Consider the following 26,143-nt stretch of genomic DNA (forward strand, 5'->3'; position numbering starts at 1 on the left):
TCAGCTGTAGTGGTTTGTATATGGTGTCCAGGTCAATGTGTCTGTTGATGGAGTTTGGGGATGAATGCCATGCTTCTAGGAATTCTCTGGCTATTCTCTGGCTGTTCTCTGTCTGGCTTGTCCTATGATAGTGGTGTTTTCCCAGTCAAATTCATGTTGCTGGTTGTCTGAGTGTATGGCTACTAGAGATAGCTGGTCGTGTCGTTTTGTGGCTAGCTGATGTTCATGGATGCGGATTGTTAGCTGTCTTCCTGTTTGTCCTATATAGTGTTTTGTGCAGTCCTTGCATGGTATTTTGTAAACTACGTTAGTTTGGTGCATGCTGGGTATTGGGTCCTTTGTTCTAGTGAGTTGTTGTCTGAGCGTGGATGTTGGCTTGTGTGCTGTTATGAGTCCTAAGGGTCGCAGTAGTCTGGCTGTCAGTTCTGAGACGCTCCTGACGTATGGTCCACTCTAGTTGAATGATCAAAACTGTGGTAGGTGAAGCTCAATGTACGCAAGTGAGGTTATTTATTTTATACCACAAGGTTAGATCTAGATAGTATAAAGTTAAAACTAGTGGGTGTCCAAAGAGCCTTGGCGCCTTGGTATATAAATCTCTAAAATGCCACAAACAGGTACAGAAAGTAATCAAGGCGGCTAATGGAACATTGACCTTTATGTCGAGAACACCGAAATATAAGGATACAAAAGTTATGCTGTAGCTATTTTTAAAAAAAAACCCTGGTTGGACCCTACTTCGATTACGTGATTTGATATGGGTGCCACATTTTAGGAAGAATTTTTTGGTCTTGATGAAAGTATCATCTAGATCCGCACGAATGAGACCTGGACTTCATGGGTTAAGTGATGAAGAAAGATTAAACAGGTTAGGTCTGTTTTCTCTCAAATTTAGAAGATTAAGAGGTGATTGAATCGAAGTCTTCAAAGTAATAACACAAAATCCAGAATAGATGATAAAGCTAAACTTTTTCAATTGTTTGGAGTTGTCTTCCACAATTGGCAATTTATGCTTGATCAGTTGTTAATTATAAATCTGAGATGAAATTTTTGTTTGGCAATAATATTAAGTGATATCGGCCCAAGGCAGATAAATAGGCCCCAGATCAGCTGTGATCTCATGAATTGGCAGAACAGGCTCGAGGGGATGAATGGCTTATTCCTGTTTCTATGCACTTGATATTTTCTGCTCCATTTTGTTGTACTGAAGATCCACCTGATAAATCCATTCCAAACAATTTATTTTTAGTGAAATCTCATAATTGAGAAAGATCATAGAATTCAATAACCTGTGAATGGAGTGGGAATAATATGCTTGTGGGCTGAGAGTTTGAAATGACAGATATAGATATGAGTGGAATCACTTTTTTTCTTGGGAGAATACTTCAAGGTGTCCTGATTTAAGGTTTTGAAATTAAGGTGGGAATTAACACTATTGATACCAGTAATCTGTTTCCATTAATAGAGTTTGACGTTTGGGGTATTGCCAGAGATTATAATGCAAAACATCTGGAAGAGGAATCAAAGCCATCTTTAGCTAACCCATTAACCTCCGGTTTTAACAAAGACAGGAAAGAGGAAAAAAAGTGTTCTGACCAGTTCACTTTTCGGAAGCAAGTTGGCCATTTAAGTGTTATATTGAGACTTTGTGCCCTCATTTCAGCTGCAAATCTGGGCTTGAGAAAACTGCACAGTAAAGGAGACTAAAGGCACTACATCTGAAACGAGGCCCCATATTCCTTGAAGACCAGGAAAAGCAAGAGTGCTTCCTCCAACTGAAGAAACCAAGTAAATTAAACCATCCCATCATTCCAAATTGCCTTAACCCTGGTGCAGCTCTTAACAAGAATCTCTGTCCCTCCCCAAATATTGTAATAAACTTTGACCTGTGACCAAGCTCTTGTCTGACAATCGAGAGTCCTGCAGTTATATATGTTCATTAGGGTTTTACATTCTTAACAGAGCTTCTAAGAAGAACTCCTCTCCAGGCTTAAATCTAGGTTTAAGAACTGGAGAAATAAGAAGTCCTTGTGGGCGTAATCTCTAGGTCTCTGACCAGTAGTTCCATAATGGGGCACAGTATAAACCAGGGCATACTGGAAGATTGTAAGGAGGTTATGGCAATTATCTTGGGTGATTTTAATATGCGTTTGGACTGGATTAATTAAATTGGCTAGGGTAGCCTTGAAGAAAAGTTCATTGAATGTGTTAGAGATTGCTTCTTGGAGTAACTAACCAGAGAGCAGGCTGTTCAGGACTTGGTAATGTGTGTTGAGGTGGGATTAATTAATCTCATTGCAAAGGATCCACCAGGGAAGAGTGATCATAGCATATTAGTGATTTCAGGGAGAGAACCTGGATTCATGCACTAATATCCTGGGGTTAAAATGGAAAAGGTAATTACATAGGCATGAGGACAGATTTGGTCCTAGTGGACTGTGCAGGAAGACTAAGAGATAGGACAGTTGACCAGCAGTGGCAGATGTTTTGGGAGTTAATTAATACATCCCAGAGAGGAAGAAAGATTTGAAAGAGGGGAAACATCCAGGGATTTGCAAGAAAGTTAAAGATAAAGACAAAAACCAAGTCTTAATATATTATAAAGGCCAGTGGCAGGCTGGAAGACTGGAAATTCTTTAAAGATCATCAAATGAATACTAAAAAGATCAAAGTTAAAAATCACAGCACCAGGTTACAGTCCAACAGGTTTAATTGAAGCACACTAGCTTTCGGAGCGACACTCCATCCGGTGGTAGTGGAGGGCTCAATCCTAACACACAGAATTTATAGCAAAAATTTAGTGTGATGTAACTGAAATTATATATTGGAAAATTGATTCTGTTAAGCCTTTCATCTGTTAAATTACAGTGATAATTTCACTTCTTTCATGTGTAAATCACACCTTTTTTTTAAAAAGTTGCATTCTTGGGGAAGCTGTTAACAATGGTGATAGCTAGACAATATATCGAAGGTGTTGGCTCTATGTGTTCTTTGTCTATGCCATGATGATTAGATTGATTCTAATCTAAAAAGTGAGATAATGGAGTTCTACATGAATGCATGCAGTTTTTGAGCAAAGTACAATGTAATCCTGCAAGTACAAATTCCCCCACAAAGTGTGTGTGTGTGTGTCTGTCTGTCTGTCTGTCTGTCTGTCTGTCTGTCTGTCTGTCTGTCTGGGTTGAGTGAGAAAGTGTATGTAGTGAGTGCAGTGTGTGTTAAGTCTGTGAGGGGGTGCGTGTGGGAGTGTGTGTGGACAGCAAAATCGTCTGAGTATATAAAAGGGAAGAGAATAGTTGAAGTGAACGTTGGACTTTGGAGGATGAGACTGAGAAGATAATAGTGGGAAGCATGGAAATGGCAGACACACTAAATCAATATTTTGCCTCAGTTTTCACTGGCAGACTCCAGTACCACTCAAACAGTGATAGGTAATGTAGAGGTTATAGAAAGTGACTAATTTTAAGCAATCATTATCACGAGGGAAAGGGTACTGAGCAAACTATTGGAACTACAGGAAGGCAAATCCCCTTATTTCAGGGGGGATATAGTTGTATTGGAGACAATTTGGAGAAGGTTCCCTGGATTGATTCACAAGATGATGTGTTTGTCTTATGAAGAGAGATTAAACAGTTTAAACTCTCTGGAGCTTAGAAAAATGCAAGGCTATCTAATTGAGGTATACAAGATTGGGGTCTGACACAGTACATGTAGAGAGGGTGACCTCTTATGTGGCAATCTTGAACCAGAGGTAATAGTTTTAAGATCAGGGGTGGTAAATTTAAAGCAAATGCGAAATTGCTTCTCTCAAAAGATTGTGGTTCTATGAAATTCACTCCCCAGAATGCAGTGAATGCTGAGACGTTTCAGTAAATTTAAGGAGCAGGCCCAAGGGATTGAATTGCAGGCTCCTGCGCTCACTGTGTACGAAAACAAATCAAAAGATTGTAAAATATTTCATTGAAACTGCTATGTGGAAGTAATAAAGCATGTGGTGTTAAAGGGCCCTTGAACAGAATTTGGTTATGTTTCTGGGAGAAATTTGATGAAAAAGTGATTTTGTTAGTGAGTTGACCTATCAAAAAATGGAGACCAGGCTTTGAATGTAATGTTATTACGTATGATGAACTGACTTTATTTTGCTGTTGTATAATCAGCAAATGCCAATGCACTGACAAATGAACAATTATTCAGGTTTTGTCATGAATCTCTGAATCCCAAGTCAGCCAATTTTAAAAGGAATCAGTTAAAACATGAGAAACCAGATTAGATAATAGATCTACTTGCAATCGTAAAGTCAGACAGCACAGAAATAGGCCCTTCAGCCCAACTCGGTAAAATGACTGCAGATGCTGGAAACCAGATTCTGGATTAGTGGTACTGGAAGAGCACAGCAGTTCAGGCAGCATCCAAGGAGCAGCAAAATCGAAGGGCTTTTGCCAAAATATCGATTTCGCTGCTCCTTGGATGCTGCCTGAACTGCTGTGCTCTTCCAGCATCATTAATCCAGAATCCCTTCAGCCCAACTCATCCATGCTGGCCAGATTTCCTAACCTGAACTAGTCCCATTTGCCTGTATTTGGCTTTTATCCCTCTTAAACCTTTCCTATCCATGTACGTGTCCTAATGTTTTTTAAATATTATAATTATACCCTCCTCTACCACTGCCCCAACAGCTCATTCCATATATGCATAACTCTCTGTATGAAAAGGTTGCCCCTTAGCTCCTTGTTAACTCTTTCCCCTCTCACCTTAACCCTATACCTTCTAGTTTTGGACTCCCCTACCCTTGGAGAAGACCTTGGCTATTTGTCCTATATATGCCCCTCATGATTTTATAGACCTCTCAGGTCACCCCTCAGTCTCTGATGCTCCGGGGGAGAAAGGAACCAGCCTATCCAACCTCATCATCTTATAACTCAAATCCTCCAGTCCCAACAATATTCTGGTGAACATTTTCTGTCACCATTCTAGCTTAACCACATCCTTTCTGTGGCAGAATTGAACATTGTGTTCTAAAAGTGACCTCACCAATGTCTTGTACAGTTATAACATGACATCTCAACTCCTATACTCAATGCTCCAATCAATGAAGGCAAGCATGCCAAACGGCACCTTCACCCTGTCTACCGGTGACACCACTTTTAAGGGACTATGAACCTCAGTCCCTTTGTTCAACAACACTTCCTAGGACCATCCCACTAACTTTATAAGTTCTGCCCTGATTTGCATTATCAAAATAATTAAACTCCATCACCACTTAGGGGTTTTTAAAATTGTATGCAGGAGCTGGACAGAGTCATTAGGGAGAAGCCCTCAGCTCGTAAAAGGAACAAGAATGAACGAGGGCAGAGGGCTTTTGCAAAGGTGGAAGTGAGGGACAAAAACCTCGTCACCCAGCTAGTAGGGTGTGGAATGCAGTGTCTGAAAATGTTTTGAAGGCATTAGAGCTAGCCAATACTCTTCTCCATCAGTGAACATATGAAACTGCATGGCTGAGTGTGTAAATCTGTCAGTAGTGTGTATAGGTCAGAGTGTGTATGTCACTTGTGAGCAAAAAGATAAATATATTGATGAAGAATTTTGTCTTGCACCCGTTAGGACAAGTACAATATTGGCAAGTTTCAAAGTATCATAACTTGTGCTATAGGGGGAAGGGAGCTGATTGGTTGGCAAATCAGCTGTTGTCGAGGGTTTGCTGTGAAGCAAAGGAAGAGCTGTTGACTTACTTAGCGCTCAGGCAATTCTGAGAGGGCACAGGGTTAAACATGTTTCTTTTTGGTTTTTTTTTTGCAGAGCACTGGTGGCTTCACGCGAATATATATTATTTCCAGCAACTTTAAATGACCTTGACTGATTATCTTAAATTGTTTGTTCAAGTAATGATTAGCACATTCAGGATTGTTCAGCAAATGTTGTCCAATTACAGAATTGCATATAGAACATAGCACATTACAGTGCAGTACAGGCCTTTCGGCCCTCGATGTTGCGCCGCCCTGTCATACTAATCTGAAGCCCATCCCACCTACACTATTCCATGTACATCCACTTGCCTGTCCAATGACAACTTAAATGCACTTAAACTTGGCGAATCTACTACCTATGCAGGCAAAGCATTCCATACCCTTACTACTCTGAATAAAAAAAACTACCTCTGACATCTGTCTTATACCTATCTCCCCTCACTTTAAAGTTGTCCCCTCATGTTTGCCGTCCCCATACTTGGAAAAAGGTTCTCCCTGTTCACCCTATCTAACCCTCTGATTATCTTGTCTGTTTCTGTTAAGTCTCCTCTCAACCACCTTCTCTCTAACGAGAACAGCCTCAAGGCCCTCAGTCTTTCCTTGTAAGATGTTCCTTCCATACCAGGCAACATCCTAGTAAATCTCCTCTGCACCCTTTCCAAAGCTTCCACATCCTCCTCCTAATGCGGTGACCAGAACTGTACACAATACTGCAAGTGTGGCCACCCCAGAGCTTTGTACAGCTGCAGCATAATCACCTGGTTCTGGAATTCAATCCCTCTATTAATAAAGGCCAAAACAATGTATGCCTTCTTAACAACCCTGTCAATCTGGGTGGCAACTTTCAGGGATCTGTGTACATGGACACCGAGATCTCTCTGCTCATCCGCACTCCCAAGAATCCTACCACTAGCCCAGTACTTCGCATTCCGATTACTCCATCCAAAGTGTATCACCTCACACTTGTCCACATTAAACTCCATTTGCCACCTCTCAGCCCAGCTCTGCATCCTATCTATGTCTCTCTGCTACATCCATCGTCACTGTCCACAACTCCACCGACCTTAGTGTCGTCTGCAAATTTACTAACTCACCCTTCTAAGCCCTCATCCAGGTCATTTATAAAAATGACAAACAGCAGCGGACCCAACACTGACCCTTGTGGTACGCCGCTAGTAACTGGACACCAAGATGAACATGTTCCATCAACTACAACCCTCTGTTTTCTTTCAGCAAGCCAATTACTGATCCAAACTGCTGTCTCCCACAATCCCATTTTTCCGCATTTTGTATAATAGCCTACTGTGGGGAACCTTATCGGCATTTTTTTTAGTTTTGTAAGCGTGGCTGATTGAGTACAGTTTGGGCGCAACCAAAAAAACATGCTGTTTGATTCATTGGCCTAATATATACAGTCTATATGTTGTGGTTCTGTTCGCCGAGCTGGGAGTTTGTGTTGCAAACATTTCGTCCCCTTTCTAGGTGACATCCTCAGTGCTTGGGAGCCTCCTGTGAAGCGCTTCTGCGATGTTTCCTCCGGCATTTATAGTGGCTTGTCTCTGCCGCTTCCGGTTCAGCTGCTGTTTGCTGCAGTGGCCAGTATGTTGGGTCTAGGTCGATAGCACTCATCCACAGATTCTATATCTCTAGGAATTCCTGGCTGTTCTCTGTTTGGCTTGCCCTATAATAGTGTTGTTGTCCCAGTCAAATTCATGTTGCTTGTCATCTGCGTGTGTGGCTACTAAGGATAGCTGGTCGTGTTGTTTCATGGCTAGTTGGTGTTCATGGATGCTGGTCGTTAGCTGTCTTCCTGTTTGTCCTATGTAGTGTTTTGTGCAGTCATTGCATGGGATTTTGTACACTACATTGGTTTTGCTCATGCTGGGTATCGGGTCCTTCATTTTGGTCAACACCTACCAAAAGAGGGAGTCTGACCCCACTCCACAGCTCACCAATAGGATTGACGTGATGGTACAGAGAACACCGAACGGAGAATTCACCACTAAGGTATACAGGAAAGCCACACACACAGACCAAGTCCTGAACTATGAAAGCAATCACCCCAACACACACAAACGAAGTTGCGTCAGGACACTATTCAAAAGGGCCACAACACACTGCAGTACACCAGAACTGCAAAAAGAGGAAGAAGAACACCTATACAAGGTATTCACCAAAAACGGATACCCACGCAATTTCATCAACCGATGCCTAGGAGAAAGACAACAGAACGAGGACATGCTGCAACCCAAAGGACTAGCCACACTACCATACATCAGGAGCATTTCTGGACTGACAGCCAGACTGCTGCAACCACTAGGACTCCTAACAGCACACTAACGAACAGCCACTGCGACAACTCCCCAGAACGAAACACTACATAGGACAAACAGGAAGACAGCTAACGACCCGCATCCATGAATACCAACTAGCCACGAAATGACATGACCAGCTATCCTTAGTAGCCATACCCGCAGATAGCAAGCAACATGAATTCGACTGGGACAACACTACTATTATAAGGCAAGCCAAACAGAACAGCCAGGGAATTCCTAGAGGCATGGCACTCATCCACAGATTCTATCAACAAACACATCGACCTAGACCCGATATACTGGCCACTGCAGCGGACAGCAAGAACTGACAACCGGAAGCGGCAGAGACAAGCCGCTACAAATGCCAGAGGAAACATCGCAGAAGCGCTTCACAGGAGGCTCCCAAGCACTGAGGATGTCACCTAGACAGGGGACGAAGCGTTTGCAATACAAACTCCCAGCTCGGCGAACAGAACCACAACAACGAGTACCCGAGCTACAAATCTTCTCCCAAACTTTATACGGTCTATATATTGCCACTGATGCATACAGCAAGTTGCCCACTTGTATGGGAGGCAGACATCTTGCTTGGACTGATGGAAGCCTTGTGAAAATAGAAATTGGCACTTATTTAGCCTTATCAGCAATCTGGCCAAGGTAATTTGCTTACCTTGCAAGCTTTTGCTACAGCAATAGAGTGCATTAAAGCTATTCTGCAAAACAGTGGCAATCCTAATCAAATCACCACTTGCTCAGTGATACACAAACATATAACTGGGCTAAGGACTGCAACTTTCAGGTATGAAAAGTGACTGGTCTATGCCAAATTGCCTCGGTGAAGCCATATATCTCAAATGTGAACAGGAAAAACAAGCTGTCTTTAGTTCTATATAGTGGTTATTTAGGCCAATCAGTCTTTTTTTTTGGTTTTGTCCTGTTGTATAAATTGAGATATTTTGAAATTTGTTGTTTTATCCTGAGTAAAAGATGAGAACTTTGGTAACATGTCCTTTCAACAATATTGATGAATGATTTCAACTGGAACTGAGTGCATATGATGAATGTCTTCAGACTTCTGGGCTCTGTTATCCTGAAACATTTCTAAAGATGCTTTTAAGATTATATGCATGTGAAGCATGGCAACAAATAAACAGCTGTTCTGTTGGAATGACCTGGCATGACTGCATTTAAAACCTTTGCACACTTTGCACAATAATACTTTAAGTTTCGGGATCTGATGTGTCAGGTCCAGTGCTGAATGAAGTTTTGAAGGAGACCATAATATAATTGACATTTCCTTCAACAGATGAGCTTGTTTGTTTCAAGCTTTTTTGGTACATACTAAAGCAGGTGGGCTGTTGTGTCTTGACCAACTACTAAGAGTGCTGATTGGCAGTGTTAGTCTAGAACCATATGTAGTCTGATCAGATGATATCTGAAATATTGTCTGTTTTGGTTACTGAGACCATTGAAAAGTGCTTTCAGCACAATTAATTCTTCTAGTACTGCTAGATATCAATTGTCTGATTTCTCTCTGCTGCATCATGTTCTGAGTTCTTAGCTTTGAAACTGCTCAGGGATAAACATTAAATATCTAGATAAAGGAAAGAGAATGAAAAGAAAGCTACTTAGTTTAAACAATGGAGAGGATAGTGGAATGCAATTTCACTGCAGTAAATTTTTGACATTCAATTTTACTTTTGCTTTAAGTAAGTCATTCGTCCTCCAAGAACACTTTGTGCTGTGGGATGAATAATTTTTAATATGAATTGAATTTTGAAAGTCATGCAGTAAGTTCATGCAAGGTTTGTTGATAAATATTGAATTCCTTATGCAAATGCTTCATGTCTCGAATAATTTGTATGACACTTACCTTATTGCACTATTTTTAACAATTATACAAACTAGATCCAATGCTAGGAAGGATCAGCTGGTAGATGCTTGTAAGGGTTCATGCACACAAACAACAGCATGAGATACAGGCATGCCTAACTTAAAACACTTGATTTGTTTATGGTCTTCTAGTTTTTGACCTCGTTCGACGGTTTCTAGGTTTTTTTTCTGTAGATTGTACTTTATTTTAATTTCTGCTGTGTTAATAATTCCTTAAGTTTAAATTTAATCAGGTCTCCTTTTTCAGGTCCCTTTTTGGAAGCATACTACTAGCAAGTTGCCGTGTTATGCAATAATGGGGCACTAGATGTTTGGAAGTGGCCTGTGTCTGAATTGGCATTTCGCTTTTTGCTTGAGTTTGGGAATTTGCCATGTGCGTGCATGTGAATGTACAACTGCCTCCTAGACTTCAGTGATGCCATTTATGGGTAAGCTGCTCCATCTTTCAGATGTGTGTTATCTTAGATGTAGTGATTTGCATTGCAAACTGTTAATACATTTTCTGTTCACTGAAACACATTCTTATGTTCTTTTGGAAGTTGCCAGCAGTACCTGAATGATTTGCATAGAATGTATAATAGTGGTACTTTTTTTAAAAAAAAAAATACTGGATTTCAATTTTGCTGATCTGACAAAGTACTCTATATCGCCACTACTGTAAAGACATCATCTTGGCATTAAACTGAATTAGAATAGTTGTCATAATATTGATGAATTTAGTAGTAATTGTCTTTAAATGTGACAGATCATTTCCTCCCTCTTGGCTCAATCTAATATCTCCTACCAAACGAGAATCCTGGACAATTTCTCAAAGCTTCTTCTATGTAGAGCATCATCGTCTGAGGAAGAATGAAAGCAACAAGACCCCAGTCCTGTTGGGCTGTTTTCATTTTCTTTCTCATTGTCCTGCTTCACTTCCCATTACTAATGTATTGTTGATTCTGGGAAAATACGAGCTGTTGGTTCAACCATCCCTGCCATTGATGAAGAGGCTACCCATCTGGTTTCCTGTTTCTACCTTAGTCAAATGTTTACTTTTGGCTGAATTGAAAATCTAAACCGGAATTGTACTCAGACTTTCCTCTCCAATTGAGGACTAACACAATCATTTTTGTAGTTGAATGCCAAACTGGGTAACGGCTTTTTGGCATTTTTGACTCTAATTTTGTTAATTATATTGCATTGCTGATGTTAGATTGCCTGACATTAAGAAACAATGAATATAAATATAGAAATTGGAAAGATTTCTATCTCCTAGCCAGAGGTTGCAGATTATCCAAAAAACAATGGACGTCAGATTTTATTTAAGTAGATTTGTTATCTGGAATGTACTGAAAAAGATGATAGCAAATTTAATAGTAACCTTCAGATGAGGAAATCCAATTTATCACTTAAAAGGGAAGATTTGCAGTGCTATGGAAAGATCAGAGAAATGGGTTTTATTTGATGTGTCAAAGAACTGGCATTGTGGCAGTTGGCTGAATGACTTATTCATTGCTGTTGTTGTGGTTCTGCTCGCCGAGCTGGAAGTTTTTGCTGCAAACGTTTCGTTCCCTGGCTAGGGAACATCATCAGTGTGGTGGGAGCCTCGTGTGAAGCGCTGCTTTGATGTTTCTTCCGGTATTTATATTGGTTTGTTCTTGCCGCTTCCGGGTGTCAGTTTCAGCTGCAGTGATTTGTATCTGGGGTCCAGGTCGATGTGTCTGTTGATGGATGTTCTTGCCGTTTCCGGGTGTCAGTTTCAGCTGTAGTGGTTTGTATATGGTGTCCAGGTCAATGTGTCTGTTAATGGAGTTTGGGGATGAATGCCATGCTTCTAGGAATTCTCTGGCTGTTCTCTGTCTGGCTTGTCCTATGATAGTGGTGTTTTCCCAGTCAAATTCATGTTGCTGGTTGTCTGAGTGTATGGCTACTAGAGATAGCTGGTCGTGTCGTTTTGTGGCTAGCTGATGTTCGTGGATGCGGATTGTTAGCTGTCTTCCTGTTTGTCCTATATAGTGTTTTGTGCAGTCCTTGCATGGTATTTTGTAAACTACGTTAGTTTGGCTCATGCTGGGTATTGGGTCCTTTGTTCTAGTGAGTTGTTGTCTGAGCGTGGATGTTGGCTTGTGTGCTGTTATGAGTCCTAAGGGTCGCAGTAGTCTGGCTGTCAGTTCTGAGACACTCCTGACGTATGGTAGAGTGGCTAGTCCTTTTGGTTGTGGCATGTCCTCATTCCGTGGTCTATCTCTTAGGCATCTGGTGATAAAGTTGCGTGGGTATCCGTTTTTGGCGAATACCTTGTATAGATGTTCCTCTTCCTCTTTTCGCAGTTCTGGTGTACTGCAGTGTGTTGTGGCCCTTTTTGAATAGTGTCCTGATGCAGCTTCGTTTGTGTGTGTTGGGGTGGTTACTTTCATAGTTTAAGACTTGGTCTGTGTGTGTTGGTTTCCTGTGTAATGGAAGTGTAATGTAATACACAGGAAACCAACACACACAGACCAAGTCTTAAACTATGAAAGTAACCACCCCAACACACACAAACGAAGCTGCATCAGGACACTATTCAAAAGGGCCACAACACACTGCAGTACACCAGAACTGCGAAAAGAGGAAGAGGAACATCTATACAAGGTATTCGCCAAAAACGGATACCCACGCAACTTTATCACCAGATGCCTAAGAGATAGACCGAGGAACGAGGACATGCCACAACCAAAAGGACTAGCCACTCTACCATACGTCAGGAGTGTCTCAGAACTGACAGCCAGACTACTGCGACCCTTAGGACTCATAACAGCACACAAGCCAACATCCACGCTCAGACAACAACTCACTAGAACAAAGGACCCAATACCCAGCATGAGCCAAACTAACGTAGTTTACAAAATACCATGCAAGGACTGCACAAAACACTATATAGGACAAACAGGAAGACAGCTAACAATCCGCATCCACGAACATCAGCTAGCCACAAAACGACACGACCAGCTATCTCTAGTAGCCATACACTCAGACAACCAGCAACATGAATTTGACTGGGAAAACACCACTATCATAGGACAAGCCAGACAGAGAACAGCCAGAGAATTCCTAGAAGCATGGCATTCATCCCCAAACTCCATTAACAGACACATTGACCTGGACACCATATACAAACCACTACAGCTGAAACTGACACCCGGAAACGGCAAGAACATCCATCAACAGACACATCGACCTGGACCCCAGATACAAATCACTGCAGCTGAAACTGACACCCGGAAGCGGCAAGAACAAACCAATATAAATACCGGAAGAAACATCAAAGCAGCGCTTCACACGAGGCTCCCACCACACTGATGATGTTCCCTAGCCAGGGAACGAAACGTTTGCAGCAAAAACTTCCAGCTCGGCGAGCAGAACCACAACAACGGATACCCGAGCTACAAATCTTCAATCAGATTTTAATCATTGCTGTTGGTTTTGTAACTCTAAATCTAGCATGTCCACATGAGTTCATGACTTCTGTTGACGATTAGTATTTTTCAAGGAAATTTTCACTTAGGGAGGTGAATCTTCAGCAACATTCCAAATATAATGGATGTTATCTCCTGAATCCTGAGAGTACTGGAGATGCATACTTCATGAGCTGCTGGACTGTTAAATGTGCAGAATTGTCGAGCATCAGTCCTAAGTTTTTCAGAAACCTCTCCATAATTCTGTGGAGAAAGACACGAGATTACTTTGTTCGAAACTATTATAAGATTATTGCTGGAGAATCTGTAAGGTTAAATGTCCCAGGAATGTAACACTTCAACCTGAACCTTCTGCCTTTGTTTCAGAATTCCAAACTCCCTAAAGTAATTCCGCCTGATTATTCATATAAAAGCGCAAATTTGCAATTTGAACTCCGACTGACAAAACAATTAAACATTTCTCATGAAAAATGACAACAAAGGAACAAAGCCCTCGGCACGTTAAAGCCAGATCGATTCAGCGAGCTTCAACATTTGATTTGTCTTCAGATATGTTAAGTTTATCTCTTACAGGTGGGTTTTTTCTACAGTTACTTTGAAATCGTTTGCCTAGAAACACTTTTTGTGCATAATTTTTTGAAATGACATGAGTTTTGAAAAAAAATGGAATATTTATGAAGAACTGTAAATTGGGTATTGGTTGGCTGTCTATAAGATTAGATGATTAGATTAGATTCCCTACAGTGTGGCAACAGCCCTTCAGCCCACCAAGTCCATATCGAACCTCTGAAGAGCAACCCACCCAGACCCATTCACCTACATTTACCTCTGACTAATGCACTAACACTATGGGCAATTTAGCATGGCCAATTCACCTAACCCACACATCTTTGGATTGTGGGAGGAAGCCCCCATAGACACTGGGTGAATGTGCAAACTCTATACAGTTATTCACCCAAGGTGGGAATTGAACCCAGATCCTTGACGCTGTGAGGCAGCAGTGCTAACTGCTGAACCACCGTGCCGCCTTTTGCTAAAGTTTTGAAGATCTAATGATTTCAATGAGACTTTGCCAATATACTTGATATTCACATATAAGCTCTTAAAAATGTGAATGTTTAAGTTTTTTTGAATTCGCAGTAATTTTTTTAACTAATCTAGTCTTATAATGCCTACTCTTGAGATACTTGAAATAGCTTTCCTCCTTCCTCCAATAAGAAATCTAGCTTTAATGCAGAACTTCCTCAAATTAGCTAATCAGTTAAGATGAGTTATTAATTCTATAGATGCTGAATAGGGAGGTTTTCTGAACTGTGGAAAAATAGATAAACATTAAAATACTAAGTGTATTGTATTAGCTGCTGCAATTTTCTTTGGGCAAATGTTGCAACTAAGGCAGTATAGTAGGAACAATTTTTGCATAACAGAAATGCAATGTATGGAAAATAAAAGCCCTTCAGTCATCAGTGGATTTGAGTATCTGAGTGTTTATTAAAGATTTTTGGTTCTTGCAGAATTTACACTTTGCAGCTAGTAAATTGTTGCAGACTGAAATGCCCAAAAGATTTGTTTTGTGATTGTTTGCTGATCAGTGTAGCATTTAAGGGATAACAGTTATTACTAACACCATCATGCAATCTTATTCCTCACATCTGCAAGCTTTTTTGTTCATGAATGTGAGGTGAGCATGCTGTTTGGGGGAACATTTATTGCATATCCCTAATTGGCCAACAGATAGTGATGGTGAGCTGCATTCTTGAGCTGCTATAGTCTGTGTGCCACAGGTAGGCCCACAATGCAGTCAGGATGGTGAGTGGGTCGGAGGTTGAAATAGCAGGTGGTCATGTTCCCATTTACTTGCTGACCTTGTCCTTCTAGATTTGAAGTGGTCATGGGTTTGGAGGATGCTCTTTAACGTTCTTTTAATTTCTGCAATGCATCTTGCAGATGGTGTATTATGCTGCTCCAAGCTCCTCTTCGTTTTAAAATTGTTGTGTAAATTTGGATTTTACATGGGGTGGGGAACAGGTGAGAAAGAAAACTCACCAGGTGTTATTAAAGGTGATGCCATCCTGGGGTGTGAAGTTGGGAGGGTGCAGCTAGGGCACACTCCCAATGACCGACTGAGGGTCTCCCTATCCACCTTTTTAGAACTTGATTAAAAGATGGCTTCTTCATCCCTACTCTAAATGTATTTTAGCATGAGCTACGTATTATTTTTAGTCAATTGGCCTGTTAAGAACCTTAATTGGCTGTCATTTATTTAGAAAACGTGTGGCTTAGTGATTTCTGTGCCTGCCCACCATATCATGGGAGGCACCTTCATGTGAGCAAGATGGGTGGTGTTGTGTAGCTGTCATGTCTTAATGCACAATTTCCCATATTCTCACTAGAGAGGGGTCTGTGCTATCTGGACTACACCTCCTCCCACCCTGCCCCCTGTAAAAACTCCATCCCATATTCCCAATTCCTTCGTCTCCGCCGCATCTGCTCCCAGGAGGACCAGTTCCAATACCGCACAGCCCAGATGGCCTCCTTCAAGGACCGCAGATTACCCCCAAACGTGATCGACGATGCCCTCCACCGCATCTCCTCCACTTCCTGCTCCTCCGCCCTTGAGCCCCGCTCCTCCAACCACCACCAAGACAGAACCCCACTGGTTCTCACCTACCACCCCACCAACCTCCGTATACAACGTATCATCCGCCGTCATTTCTGCCACCTCCAAACGGACCCCACCACCAGGGATATATTTCCCTCCCCTCCCCTATCAGCGTTCCGCAAAGACCACTCCCTTTGTGACTCCCTCGTCAGGTCCACGCCCCCCCCCCCCCCCCCCACCAACCCAACATCCACTCCCGGCACCTTCCCCTGCAACCGCAGGAAATGTAAAACTTGCGCCCACACCTCCTCCCTCACTTCCCTCCAAGGCCCCAAGGGATCCTTCCATATCCTCCACACACACCATCTATTGCATCCGCTGCACCCGATGTGGCCTCCTCTACATTGGGGAGACGGGCCGCTTACTTGCGGAACGCTTCAGAGAACACCTCTGGGACGCCCGGACCAACCAACCCAACCACCCCGTGGCTCAACACTTTAACTCTCCCTCCCACTCCACCGAGGACATGCAGGTCCTTGGACTCCTCCACCGGCAAGACATAACAACACGACGGTTGGAGGAAGAGCGCCTCATCTTCTGCCTGGGAACCCTCCAACCACAAAGGATGAACTCGGATTTCTCCAGTTTCCTCATTTCCCCTCCCCCCACCTTGTCTCAGTCGGTTCCCTCAACTCAGCACCGCCCTCCTAACCTGCAATCTTCTTCCTAACCTCTCCGCCCCCACCCCACTCCGGCCTATCACCCTCACCTTGACCTCCTTCCACCTATCACATCTCCATCGCCCCTCCCCCAAGTCCCTCCTCCCTACCTTTTATCTTAGCCTGCCTGGCACCCTCTCCTCATTCCTGATGAAGGGCTTATGCCCGAAACGTCGAATTTCCTATTCCTTGGATGCTGCCTAACCTGCTGTGCTTTAACCAGCAACACATTTTCAACTGTGATCTCCAGCATCTGCAGACCTCATTTTTTACCCAATGGGTCAGATGGGCTACTTTTGCAGATGACACGAAAGTCGGTGGAGTTGTGGACAGCGAAGAAGGATGTGGCAGGTTACAGCGGGATATAGATAAGTTGCAGAGCTGGGCAGAAAGGTGATAAATGGAGTTCAATGTAGCTAAGTGTGAAGTCATTCACTTTGGTAGGAGTAACAAGAAGATGGATTACTGGGCTAATGGTAGGCTACTTGGTAGTGTGGATGAGCAGAGGGATCTTGGTGTCCATGTACACAGATCTCTGAAAGTTGCCACCCAGATAAATAGTGCTGTGAAGAAGGCATATGGTGTACTGGGCTTTATTGGTAGAGGAATTGAGTTCCGGAGTCCTGAGGTCATGTTGCAGTTGTATAAGACTCTGGTGCGGCCTCATCTGGAGTATTGTGTGCAGTTTTGGTCGCCATACTATAGGAAGGATGTGGAGGCATTGGAACGAGTGCAGAGTTTGTTTACCAGGATGTTGCCTGGCATGGTAGGAAGATCGTATGAGGAAAGGCTGAGGCACTTGGGGCTGTTCTCATTGGAGAAAAGAAGGTTTGGGGGGATTTGATAGAGGTGTACAAGATGGTTAGGGGTTTAGATAGGGTTGACAGTGAGAACCTTTTTCCGCTAATGGAGTCAGCTGTTACTAGGGACACAGCTTTAAATTAAGGGGTGGTAGGTATAGGACAGATGTTAGGGGTAGATTCTTTACTCAGCGGGTTGTGAGTTCATGGAATGCCCTGCCAGTAGCAGTGATGGACTCTCCCTCTTTATGATCATTTAAGCGGGCATTAGATAAGCATATGGAGGTTATTGGGCTAGTGTAGGTTAGGTAGGCTTTGGTCGGCGCAACATCGAGGGCCGAAGGGCCTGTACTGCGCTGTATTTTTCTGTTCGATGTTATTTCTTACATTCTGACCCCTGCACTAAATCTATTGCATTTACTTTGGCTTGAGTTATTTTTGGGCTTGCTTTAAATTTTAATATCAAAGTAGCTGAGTTTGTTTCTTCACTTAATTTTTTTATCTCCCTTCAGGTGAACCAAGATTTGATGGAGTTTATGTTGGTATTTTACTAAAGCATAACAAAAAAATCTGCAAATCAGGGGGAACAGAACTTCAAATCACTCCCATTGCAATGCTGGGTGAATGATGTAATATGAGAATGAATTGTTCATTTTTAAGAATATTAAATTGCATCCCCTTTTTCATAAGTTAGCTGTCAAATCTTTCAGTCTTATCTCTGTTTTGTTGCCTCACAGATCCATCTGTGGCAACCCTTTCATCATGCATTTCGGTTTCTTTAATCTAGAAGTTAATGTGCATACCCAACTATGCAAAGTCACTTAGTGCGAAATTAAGTAAAAATGGAGGATGACTGAGTACTCTCAGAAACATGACCGAGGTTTATAAAACTGAGGGGTATGGATAGGGTAAATAGACAGGTCTTGTGTGTCAACTTAATTAAAACCACACATGAATAAGCTGATTAATTCATTGTCTTTGTTCTTATGAACGTTTTGATATTGGTTTCAAACTACTGAGAAAATATTGTACTTCTCACTATTCAGGGTAGCACAGTGGTTAGCATTGCTGCCTCAGAGTGTCAGGGTTCTGCGTTCAATTCCACCCTTGGGCAACTGTGCAAATTCCACACAATATCCTCCCCATGTCAGCATGGGTTTCTTCTGGGTTTTCCAGTTTCACAATCCAAAGATGTGCAGGTTAGGTGAATTGGCCACCCAAAATGCCCTTAGTGTCCAGGGATGTCAGGCTAAGTGGAATAGCCATGGTAAATGTGGCTTTATGGGGATAGGCTAGAGGGGTGGGTCTCAGCACAGTGCTCTACGGAGGGGGTGGGGGTGTTGTTAGTGTAGACTTGATGGGCTGAATGGCCTGCATCCACACTGTAAAGATTCTATGCTTCAAATCAACACTGAATACCAGCCTTTGTTCAACTGCTAAGTAGCCTTTATTTTTGTACTGGTTGAAGATTATCTCAACTGATAAATCACTAATAGAGATTCAAGCATTTTACATATTCTGTAGTCTCAGTGCTGCTCTCAACAGGACTGATGTTATTAACAATGAAACTTAGGGCAATACAACAATGACACAGAATAAGCACCATCAGTTCATCTAGTTAAGCAATGGAAGAAGACATTATTACAGTTCATAATTCCAGACATGACCTTTGTGTCAACTAAATTAGTAAGAAAGAAAATGCCACAATCTCAGATGATCATAGGGCTACTTGACAACCACAACTGGAGACAGTACTCAACTGTGAGATATAACAAGTGTCTTCAACATCACCTCCCTGTTCTTTTACACCATTCCCCTATTATTAAAGCCGAGGGCATGTTATGCTTTAGTAACTGCTCCATCTACCTGTCCTCCTGCTTCAATGATCTGTGCACATATATAACCAGGCCATTCTGCTCCTACCCCAGCTTTAGAATTTTACCCCCTATTTTCTCTTGTCTTTTAAATGTTTATCTGACTAAAATGCATCACTTCAAACCTCTTTGCTTTAAACCTCATTTGTCTCCTGCCTGCTCACTTCACCAATTTGTCTGTGTCTTTTTGGAGTTCCACACTGTTCTCCTCACAGTTTATAATTCTTCCATGTTTAGTTGGAAGTAGTGTGCTGTTAGGAACACTTAATTTATATCCTTCACCATTTAGTTCAATTGTCATTTATCAGTTTATTTTGTAATCTTCAACTTTAAGTCCATCAGTCACTTTGAAAGCGAACAAGTTGATATATCATCTATGTGTGCACGCAATCTCACTTTCTGTTGACCTTATATCTTCTGATTAAGATAGTGGACATAAATTATATGTTCTCTTATGTTCTGGTCTCCTTCCTATCAGAAGAATGTTGTGAACCTTGGAAGGGTTCAGAAAAGATTTACTAGGATGTTGCCAGGGTTGGAGGATTTTAGCCATAAAAAGAGATTGAATAGGCTGGGACTGCAGTGTCAGAGGCTGAGAGGTGACCTTATAGAAGTTTATAAAACTGAGGGGCATGGATAGGGTAAATAGACAGGTCTTTTCCCTGGGGTGGGGGAGTCCAGAACTAGAAGGCATAGATTTATGGTGAGAGGGGAAAGATATAAGAGACTTAAGGGTCAACTTTTTCACGCAGAGGGTGGTGCGTGTGTGGAATGGCTACCAGAAGTAGTAGTGGAGGCTAGTACAGTTGTAACATTTAAGAGGCATTTGGATGGGTATATGAATAGGAAGGGTTTGGAGCAATATGGGCCGGGTGCTGGCAGGTGGGACTAGATTGGGTTGGGATATCTAGTTGGCATGGATGAGTTGGACCAAAGAGTTGGTTTCTGTGCTGTACATCTCTATCACTCTGTCGTCCAAGATGTACTGAGCGTATTTGCTCAGCACTACATCAGATAATGCACTTATCAATTTCCTCCAACCATTTCTTGTTTACTATTGTGGTTTAATGCCAGGCAGTTTTAATCATAATGTACATGACAGATTAATGTGTATTGAAATAAGATGACTGCTGTCCTGAATTTTTCAAAATGTCATCCATCTCTACATAGCCAACTTAATCCACTGAATTGAACTTTTATTATACAAGCCTTGGCAATATTACTGACTGTCTCAACTGAAAGCATGGAGGCCTGGTCTGTAGAAAGCCCATCTTGTCTATAGTAGATCAGTAGGAATGTTGAAACAAGATTTGAGCATTAAATTATTGCTTTATTATAATAATAAAAAATATTTGTTATTCAATTTAAAGGTTTGATGTTATATATTTTTCTACAGTTGATTATTAGTTACTAATTTGAATATTCTAGATATTGAATTTATTGATTTGTCTTATTCCAATCATAAACTTGTCTTCTTTTCTAGCTAACAGCCAGGATCCGGATGAACCAATTTTGGAATTTAGTTTAGGTGGGTAGGAAAGACATTCCTGCTTCAGTTACTTAGTGACAGTACTCCCTTTTCTTAAAACAAAAACCGTCTTCCCTCTTGCACTTTGTTCAGGTATTGTTAGGCAAATATCTTCCCCTTGGGCATTTCATGCTGTCTGCTTTTGGATTTTTTGAAATGGAAGTTGGAGAGTAGTAAAACAGTCTGTGAGTGAGCAAAAACATGGCACATGGAATGCTTGTATAATTATGAGGTTATTTGCTTTGGTAGGAGGAATAAAGGTGCAGTATATAGCTTAAATGATGAGGAATTGGGAAGTGCTGATTTCCTTAGGTGGTTTGTTTCGTAAATCAACGAGAGCTAGCTTGCGGGTGCAGTAAGCAATTTTAGAGGCAAAAGGCAAATTAGTCTTTACCGCGTCAGGATTGGTTATCAGCAGCAAGGAAGTCTTGTTTGAGTTATATAGAACACCTGAGATTGCGCCTGAAGTATTCAGGCAGTTTTGGTCTTTTTTTAACCTGTGGAAGAATATAATTTCCATAGATGGAGTTCATTGGATGTTCACAAGGCTAATTCTTAGGCTGGAGGCACCATCCTATGGAAAGAGGTAGAGGACATTGTGTTGTATCCTCTATAATTTAGAAGAATGACAGAGAACCTCATACCTCATGGATCAAAATTCTTGAAGGGCAAGACAGTAGATGCAGAAAGGAGTGAGGTGAGATGATGAGGAACACATTAAACTTTTATAACTTAGTGAATCTTTGGAATTCTGCACTGCCAAGGGCAGTGGCAGTGGCAGCGGCAGCTCTCATTTAGTTCAAGATAGATTGATGGATTTCTAGTTACTCAGGATATCCAGGGATATGGGGATAGCGCGGGAATATAATGGAGATTTGGATAATCCGCCATGATCTAGAACGGTGAGCAAGTTCAAGGGTTTGATTGTCCTACTACCTCTACATTTCTGTGGTGTGGTGTTTGCATGCCAAATTTGTTGTTGTTTATGTTTTTAGTGCTACTGGGTGAATTGTGGTCCCTTCAGAAGTTTTGCTTTATATGGTGAAAGGCTTAACCTGATGCACATTAGTCGTAGAATGTATCTGTGTAATGTGTTCATGATTACTCATTTTTAAAATAATAGTTTAATCAAGATAATGGTTTTAGTGAAAGATAAAGTCAAACAGCTCAGGAAGGGTTCCTGGTTAATTGGAAGGATATTGAAATGAACAGGGAGAAGTCTTCACTAAAGTACATGAAGTCAACAAGAAAGTTGATACAGAATGATTTAGAAGATCGGGAGATGAACCACATATCTTTGCAACAAGTTGGATGCAAATTAGTCCATTGGTAAGGTCTGTTTTTGTAACCTAATCTTAATTTCTCTACTTGAGCCCCATATCAATGTGTCATTCTCTTTTAAATGTTCAGTAGTTTTTCCCTTAATTGTAAGATACCTTTTCTTATTGGCAAAATGGTTAGCTGTGTGTTACGAAGATCATACTTTGGTTAGTATGTTGCCTACTTGAATCTCGAGCTTTGAGACTTGGATGTTGAAGAATGTAGGAACCTGACCTGTGGTGGGAATGATTCAGTTGAGATTTATAATATGAGATGATCATAAATGTTAAAAGTCAACTCATAACAGGTTAAAAGTAATGTTCTCATTAGGAGGACCCTGAGGTTAGGTGTTCATTGGTGACCAGAGTGGGTGTAAAGAGGGCCTTGAGATGGTTTGGAATAAAGAGTGAGTAGTCACTTCCCAGGAATGCTGCAGGTTGATTGGTGTGTACTTTTTATTGGGGAGAGTTTAATTTTTTTAAATGTTAAAGGTCTATCCTGTCAATAAGTTATTTTAGTGGTAAAGGTTTTATATTAAGATAATTTTAATTAAAAGGCATTAAGGTTGGCAAGGCAGTTGATGCGTTGTGATTGACATGTGGATGCTTAAGGACACTAGATGTTTCAGGACAAAGATATCTGCAGCATGTATCTATAACTTCTAAGTTGCCAAGTGTTCAGGGACAAGAGGGTGTGACTGCTAATGAGGCACATGAAGTGCAGAGACAAAAATGCAGGAGCTTTAGCCCTTTAGGTTGTCCAACAGTTAAGAGGTTCTTTCAACTTGTTTGAATGTGTGTGGGAGTTAAACATGGTTGAGCTAACTGACCAAGGAACCATGATACAGAATCTCTGTAGTGGTAGTAAGCGGCAATGTTGTCAACGCTGCTCTCTGCAGCTGAGAGCAAGTATCCAGGCAGTTGTCAGCCTGATGGGCTTTGGAAATGTGCTCTCGGTTGGAGAAAAACGTGAAGTGGGGGAAACCAGTTGTCATGGCTCATGTGGCTACCACCATTTTAAATAAGTCCAGGAAAGAAGCATCTAGCAACTAAACTTAAAAAGCAGAACCTCCGAAGAAAATCTTGGGTTGTTACCGGAGCCAGAAGGAAATTTGCATGGCGAAAATAAGGTTAGAGAGATGACTGTAAGACTCAGATTGGTGTGGGCGAAATAGACTTTGGGTCACAGGGCACTGGCACAAATATTAGAGTGAGCTATTGGGGCAGTCAATACTGAAAGCATGTGGGACTCAAGTTCTGGTGAATCATGTAACTTTGGCAGTAGAGATGACTTTAAATGAAATAGTCGGGGAAGCAAGTCAATTGAGGATATAGTAAAGGGAAACAACAATGTTAATAAAGCGGGGCTGCAATTAGGTAACAATTACCAGTATTTGACAGGAAGGGACAGAAGTTACAAGCATGAGTGTATGAACAGATAAGGTAAAAGGTAGCAATAAGAATTTAAGGCCCTTAATCGAATTCATCTAATATTTGTAATAGAGGAGATGAATTGTTAGCACATTTGAAATTAATATTATGACCTGACGGGCATTACTGAGATATGGTTAAACATGACCAATATTGGAACATTAGTATTGAGGAATAATTGACATCACAGAATGACGGGAAGATAGGAAAAGGCAGTGGACTTGGACTATTATTTAAGGATGCTGAAAATGTGTTGCTGGAAAAGCGCAGCAGGTCAGGCAGCATCCAAGGAACAGGAAATTCGACGTTTCGGGCATAAGCCCTTCATCAGGACTTTCCTGTTCGTTGGATGCTGCCTGACCTGCGCTTTTCCAGCAACACATTTTCAGCTCTGATCTCCAGCATCTGCAGACCTCACTTTCTCCTCTATTATTTAAGGATGACATTAATTCAGAACTGAGAGATGACTTTAACTTGAAAGATTGGCGTACAGAATCAGTTTAGGTGGAGGTCAGTTAAATAATTTAATACTTCCTGTTTCTATATTTTCCAAAGAGTGATGACTACATTTCCATTAACATAGTCAACATTTAAAAGAAAAAAAACTATTAATAAGTTCCACACACCACAGCTTTGACTATTAATAAAAAACTAATTTATTTTTAATTTTTCTCTCCCTATAGCTTGTAGTGAATTGATCACTCCCTCCTTGGACAGGAAGCCTAATAGTTTTGTAGCAGTAAGTGTAACAACCCCACCACAAGCCTTCTGGACCAAGCATGTACAGACTGAGATTATAGAGGTGAGTTCATCAACTATTATTTAGTCATAGAGAAATGTATAGCACAGAAAGACACTTCGGTCCAACTTGTCCACGCCGACCAGGTACCCCAAACCAAACTGGTCCCCCTTGCCAGCACCAGGCCCATATCTCTCCTCATCCTTCCTATTCATATACACATCCAGATGCCTTTTAAACAATACAATTGTACTAGCCTCCACCACTTCCTCTGGCAGCTCATTCCATACACATATAACTCTCTGCCTGAAAAAGTTGCCCCTCAGGTCTCTTTTATATCTTTCTCCTCTGTCTGTAAACCTATGCCCTCTAGTTCTGGACTCCCCGATCGCAGGGAAAAATACTTTGTCTATTTATCCTATGCATGCCCCTCATGATTTTATAAACCTCTATAAGGTCACCCCTCAGCCTCCGATGCTCCAGGGAAAACAGCCTCAGTCTATTCACCCTCTCCCTGTAGCTCAAATTCTTCAACCCTGGCAACATCCCTGTCAATCTTTTCTGAACCTTTTCAAGTTTCATAACATCCTTCCAATAGGAAGGAGACCAGAATTGCACGCAATGTCCTGTGCAGTCGCAACATGACCTCCCAACTCCTGTACTCAATATTCTGACCAATAAAGGAAAGCATTCCAAACACCGCCTTCACTATCCTATCTACCTGCAACTCCACTTTCAGGGAGCTAAGAACCTGTACTCCAAGGTCTGTTTGTTCAGCAACACTCCCTAGGAACTTACCATTAAGTGTATGAGTCCTGCTAAGATTTGCTTTGCCATAATGCAGCACCTCACATTTGTCTAAATGAAACTCCATCTGCCACTTCTCAGCCCTATTAATCATCTTTGAGTGACTGCAAATCACAGAATTATATGGAATTGAGTGTACTGGAACAGCTGATTGACTATGTTCCTTGTAATCTTTGCTGTCATCACATGGACATTTGAGGTCCATGCACAGCAGCAGTTTCAAAACCGGAAGTCAATGTGTTGGCGTACAATCAGTGTACACGACATCTCTAAGTAACTGCACAGCTTAGAGGGGTTGTTGCTCATTGGTGTTGATATTTCCAGATAAGCATTCACTTTGTTTACTTCAACTCCCCCATCAACATATTCTCTTTCATGTTTGCCTCCCTCATAGTTAGCTAGTTTTTTCTCAAATGCATCACCTAGACCAATCCATGGTAGCAGATGCCCAATGACATTGTTGGGGAAAGGACGTCTTCCTGAACTCTGTACATTTATTACCAACAGTCTTCTATAAAATGGTCCTTGGTATTGGACTTCGTCCACTATGAAAATACCTTCTCAACATTTACCCAATCAAAATCCTTTGTTCAGTTTGGAAGAACTGAGTCAGATTGCATTTCAACATCAGTTTTCTCAAAATAAAGCAGTAGGTTGTTTATGCTTTTCTGATACTTGTAGTCAGTTAGCTCTAATTTTATTTTTGTAAGTTATCTTTCTTTAGCGTTTGTATTTTTCTTTAAATATTTGTGCATATCAGGCAAATTGATATATATATGTTTCCTTAAGAATTAATAGCCACGTTGACACTATTGGATGCCTTAAATCAGTAAAGGCCATAACTTTTAAAAAGAAATGTGCATTTCCCAGACACCTATGCAAAGATATGCGCAGTAAGATAGTGAACAGTTAATGGCGAACTGCAGATCAGTGTC

General features: G+C 41.4%; 1 protein-coding gene across 10 annotated transcripts in view; it reads left to right on the forward strand.

Annotated features, from left to right (window-relative positions):
• The window catches only part of LOC132816525 (inositol polyphosphate-4-phosphatase type I A), a 213,749-nt gene that overhangs the window by 93,917 nt on the left and 93,689 nt on the right, over nucleotides 1-26,143 (forward strand). For 9 of the 10 annotated variants that reach the window (XM_060826226.1, XM_060826233.1, XM_060826234.1 and 6 more), the window contains 4 exons: nucleotides 10,200-10,380; nucleotides 13,756-13,962; nucleotides 20,868-20,912; nucleotides 24,346-24,464. In XM_060826226.1, coding sequence (XP_060682209.1) covers nucleotides 13,860-13,962; nucleotides 20,868-20,912; nucleotides 24,346-24,464 — 267 coding nt within the window. In that variant the 5' untranslated portion in view covers nucleotides 10,200-10,380; nucleotides 13,756-13,859. Of the gene's footprint in view, nucleotides 1-10,199; nucleotides 10,381-13,755; nucleotides 13,963-20,867; nucleotides 20,913-22,101; nucleotides 22,242-24,345; nucleotides 24,465-26,143 lie in introns of those variants that run through there. The other variant, XM_060826236.1, reaches the window with a different exon arrangement.

The sequence above is a fragment of the Hemiscyllium ocellatum genome, chromosome 6 (genome assembly GCF_020745735.1).
Source record: "Hemiscyllium ocellatum isolate sHemOce1 chromosome 6, sHemOce1.pat.X.cur, whole genome shotgun sequence".
Taxonomy (NCBI): Eukaryota; Metazoa; Chordata; class Chondrichthyes; order Orectolobiformes; family Hemiscylliidae; genus Hemiscyllium; species Hemiscyllium ocellatum.